At 33.9% G+C, this 4,992-nt stretch overlaps 1 protein-coding gene across 1 annotated transcript; it reads left to right on the top strand.

Moving 5' to 3' along the window:
* The first annotated feature begins 3,739 nt into the window (after nucleotides 1–3,739).
* Nucleotides 3,740–4,705, top strand: LOC148114020 (olfactory receptor 14A16-like). The gene has a single exon (XM_087893619.1). The coding sequence runs from the start codon at nucleotides 3,740–3,742 to the stop codon at nucleotides 4,703–4,705; it is 966 nt and encodes a 321-aa protein (XP_087749745.1).
* Nucleotides 4,706–4,992: the final 287 nt, after the last annotated feature.

Consider the following 4,992-nt stretch of genomic DNA (forward strand, 5'->3'; position numbering starts at 1 on the left):
AAATCAAGGCTTGAACTATCTCACTTTGCATGTAATGAGTCTATCTCATATATTAGTTTCACCTTTTAAGTTGCATTACTGAAATAAATGAACTTTTGCACGATATTCTAATTTTTCGAGTTTCAACTGTACATACAAACATACATCCAAAATATTTCCACATTGGCCATGAAGAATTGAAATAGAAACTAGGCAAATAGCTGGACAAAGCAATTGAATTATTTGAGCAAGGAAGACCTAGGTAGCACCCATCAGCCTTGATATGTGCTTTTTAGCAGAAGGTGAGATAACAAAATAGTGTTCTGAAATAGAAAATCTCCACGAATTGTAGTAAATCTAATTTTATTTAGTGGAACAGATTCATAGAGATTTAGCAGTGAAGATTAGAATAGAATGAATGAGCTAGAAGAAACCTTGGAGGTCTTCTAGTCCAACCCCCTGCTCAATACTATTTCAGATAATTGCAAGGAAGGAAGGACTCACAAGTGTGAGGTGAGCAACTATATAAATTAAATAAGTAAACAAACAAACAAACAAACAAACAAACCACTTTTTATATTCTTTTGAAGGATACTACATGGATTTATCATATAGCCACCAGAAATCAAACCAGTGGTATTCAAATGGAGCCAATGCATCAAGAGAGTTATTGTGATACATGTAAAAAGAAGAACTTTAATTACATATTCACAATCTACTTCTTGAGTTTTTGGACCTGCTCCTGCAGGTAACCCTGAATCAAACTCAGTTACTCTTTGAAGGCTACATATGGTTGGTTTATGGTTTATTGTTCATTAAATTTGTATACCGCCCTTCTCCCGAAGGACTCAGGGCGGTGAACAGCCAAAATTAAAATACATACAGTATAATTAAAATAAATTTTATAAATTTATTTTAAAATAAATTAATATAAAAATTAAAATAAATTAAAACAGAATTAAATTAGTTTGGCTTCCCCAAATTTTAAAACACCTTACCCATAAAATAGCCCATTAAAATTTTAAGCCAGCCCGGCTTGCTGAAATAAGAAGGTCTTCAACGCTCGGTGAAAAGTACGGAGGTCCGGGATCAGTCGTATTCCTGGGAGTAGCTCATTCCAGAGGGCGGGTGCCCCCACAAAGAAGGCTCTCCCCCTGGGGGTCATCAGTCAACATTGCTTGACCGACGGCACCCTGAGAAGACCCTCTCTGTGGGAGTGGATTGGCCGGTGAGAGGTTATCAGTGGCAGAAGGTGGTCTCATAAATACCCGGGCCCTAAGCCATGGAGTGCTTTAAAGATGAGAACCAATACCTTGAAGCTCACCTGGAAGACCACCGGGAGCCAGTGCAGCTCGCTCAGGAGAGGTGTTACATGGGAGCGCCGTGTAAAATATATTTTAAAGTCATTTTAAAAGCTTATTTTCTAACCATAGTAAATTTGGATGATTACTTTTCCTGAAATAAGTACTCATATTTTATGGGGGAAATGTTTTGAGCTTTTTTTTTTAATTATAACATCAGGGAGGAAGTTGAGTGTTTTCAAATGGAAGAATGTTTCTACAATCTGTTACATGAATAAAACTCATTACATGAATAAAATTGGTTGCGCTAAGCAGTCTATTATATGATTGATTACCATCTTTTCTGAAGAATTATATAATTCAAATCAAATATGTTTTACCTATATCTGTATGCAATGCTATTGTTAAATAATTAAATCCTACTCTTCATCCTAGAGATGCACATATTTATGATTTTAAGTATCTTTACTGCTAATCTCTATGAATCTGTTCCATTAAATAAAATTGGATTTACTACAATTCTTGGAGATTTTCTATTTCAGTACACTATTTTGTTATCTCACTTTCTGCCAAAAAGCACATTAAAATCCCAATTCATTCATTCATTCATTCATACATTCATACATTCATACATTCATTCATTCATTCATTCATTCATTCATTCATTCAATCATTCAATCAATCTCCCATATATCATTACTTTTTCCAGTTTCAACTCATATCTCCCTTCTGTCCTCATGTCTATTAAAATGGAATACATGGGCAAGAACGAAAATAGAAGAACTAGATTAACATATGGAACCTGAAAAAGTCCATGGGAATGAATATCTCCCTCCATATTTCAATCAAACCTTTTTTGGGACATTTTTATATAGACATTTTAAAAAATACTTAGGAAGCTGAAGTGCAGCACATTTAGCATAAAAATTAGCAAGTTCATAGTCAAGCAAATGAGAATGATTTTTTATTGTAATGGTAACAGCAGTAGAGGACAGAAGATTGGGTCAAGGTGAAACGAAGTCAGTATTCTGAATCAAAAAAACAGAAAATTTGAGAAACCAAATCCTTTCCCCAAAGCTGGCTATTATCATGTAGAAGCCAAAGTAGTCAACTGCTGACAGTATAAATATAAGCTGATAATCAGAAATAAAAGAAATGTTTAAGTCAAAGTGTCTAATGTCAACTTGAGCATAGACTGAAGGAGGTTAAGAAACAAAGGTCTCTCATTTGAAAGAATATTTATCACATGTCCAAAAATAATTTTCCATTTGTAATAGGAATTTTCTAAGCAACAAGTGAGGAAGAAGTTGTTAAAACAAAACAGCAGGTAAAAACAAAACAATTATGATTGGGGAAAAATATTATCGTGAAACAAGGCATCTTCCAATTTGACCAGCTGTTGTATGTGTTAATGTTTTTTTTAAGACACCTTTTCTTTTTAATGTGTTATTTGTTACATTTTTTCTTTTTAAAAATATTTTGATGTTTTGTATTTTAAATTTCCTTGAATAAACTAAATATTGTTATTGAAAAAAAACCTGAAGAAGCTTCTTGAATGAGAAGAAAACATTTTCAAGGGAAAAAAAACAAGAAAGTCTAGTTGCCTTTTGGAAAATCATCTTTGGGACAAACATGACCTGGATAATTGAGAATCTCCATAGATATTTATGTGCAACTCCTTTCAGCAAAACTTTGCCAATTCCTTTTTGAAAGATCATATAAATATATCTTTGTAAAACTCATACTGACCACCTCAGTCATTATTTGTGAAGCAAGTATATGTAGTCTTTCATTTATTTCCCTTTTTCCCTTTTTTCCCTCCCCTTCCTTCCTTCCTTCCTTCCTTCCTTCCTTCCTTCCTTCCTTCCTTCCTTCCTATAATAGAGGGGAAGGAAGGAAGGAAGGAAGGAAGGAAGGAAGGAAGGAAGGAAGGAAGGAAGGAAGGAAGGAAGGAAGGAAGGAGCAATTTAAAATGCAAGTTTTTGTTTTATAATCAACTTCATATTCCAAGAAAAACATATAGCATTGCTCCATCAATGGCACCTAAAGGCAGTTACAAGTTTCATTTAGAATGTCCAAACAGAATGTGTTGTATTCAGGCTCTATTATCCATGAGAATAAACAATGAAACAATTAAAATTAAATAATTAAAATCACCCCAAAAACAAATTTACTCCTTTTGTCTTTGGACTAAATCCAGTGTAAACAAAAAGCCCAAACTTCTTCTCCCATACCTAATATACCTCAGGGTTCCTGAACCAAACTAGATTTCTGCAAAATGAGTCCCCTTGAGGATAATTGCAAACAGTCTATACATAAAGCTTTGTTTCCTTCTTTCTTACACTGCCAAGCTGAAGAAAATGATTTTCAAAATATTCTAGGCTGGCTTGAATGCTAATGCATGAAAAGGAGTATGATTGTTGAGTTCTTTCCACAGACTGCACAGAAGGAACAGCACTATGGAAAATCAGTCAAGGATTGATGAATTCCTACTGCGTGGATTTCCCAATACTAAGGAGCTACGAATATTTCACATCATCATTTTTTTACTAATTTATTTGGTGGCTCTCATTGAGAATCTCATTATCATTACTGTCATTCTTTATAGCCATCAACTTCACTCACCCATGTATTTTTTTCTAGCCAATTTATCCTTCCAAGATCTTGGCTCCATCTCTGTCACAGTTCCCAAGTCCATGCTGAATTCTTTGATGAACACTGAAACTATTTCTAAATCTGGATGTTTCTGTCAAGTTTTCTTCTTTGTTTTCTTTGTAATGTCTCATCTCTTCCTCCTGGTTGTCATGGCATATGATCGTTATGTAGCCATCTGCAATCCTTTACACTATGGGATGGTAATGAACAAAAAAGTCTGCATCCAAATGATAACCAGTGCATGGATGGGTGGTCTTTTTTATTCAGTTCTCTATATTGGAAATTTATCTACAGTGGAGTTCTGTTCCAGAATTATCAATCAGTTTTTCTGTGAAATTCCTCAGTTGCTCAAGATCTCTTGCTCTGACTCTTACGTTGCAGAAGAACAGGCACTTATCTTTGGTTCTTCTGTAGGGTCCATTCTTTTTGCTCTGATTGTTTTTTCATATGTTAAGATTTTTAGAGAGGTTTTCCAAATCCCATCTACTCAAGGGAAGCAAAAGGCGTTATCTACTTGTTTGCCCCACCTTATAGTCATTTGTCTATTTATTGTTAGTGGTACTTTTGCATACCTGAAACCCACATACAGTTCTCCATCTGCATCAGATCTCTTGATTTCTTTGTTCTACACTTTGGTACCACCACTCATCAACCCTCTGATTTACAGCATAAGGAACCATGAGCTCAAAATGGAATTCTGGAAACTAATTTTCCGTACATGTTCATATCCCTTCTGCAAAAATAATTCTCAGTTTCAGCTACACTTATAAACAGTTACAGTTGCTTATACATGTTCTAGAAATATTGTAATTTTAAAAAGATCTTTGAATTACATGTTTGATGAGTGAAATATATATTAATACTTTCTCACAAAAAAAACCTGCCCAGAATTGCCATTTAAATTTCAATGATAAATTATCTGATTTTAAGTATGTTAATGTACATTAATGTTTTGTGATAAAGCATAGAACCTAAACATTATTTTATATAATTATTCCCAATATCAGTGTTGAGTATATATTACTGTTTTATTTAGATGACTTTAATTTTGTGTTTC

The sequence above is a fragment of the Pantherophis guttatus genome, chromosome 4, assembly GCF_059756535.1.
Source record: "Pantherophis guttatus breed Tessera chromosome 4, ASM5975653v1, whole genome shotgun sequence".
NCBI lineage: Eukaryota > Metazoa > Chordata > Lepidosauria > Squamata > Colubridae > Pantherophis > Pantherophis guttatus.

Excerpts from the sequence above, each read along its gene's own strand:
- LOC148114020 (XM_087893619.1), top strand. The coding sequence starts at position 3,740 with ATGGAAAATCAGTCAAGGATTGATGAATTCCTACTGCGTGGATTTCCC.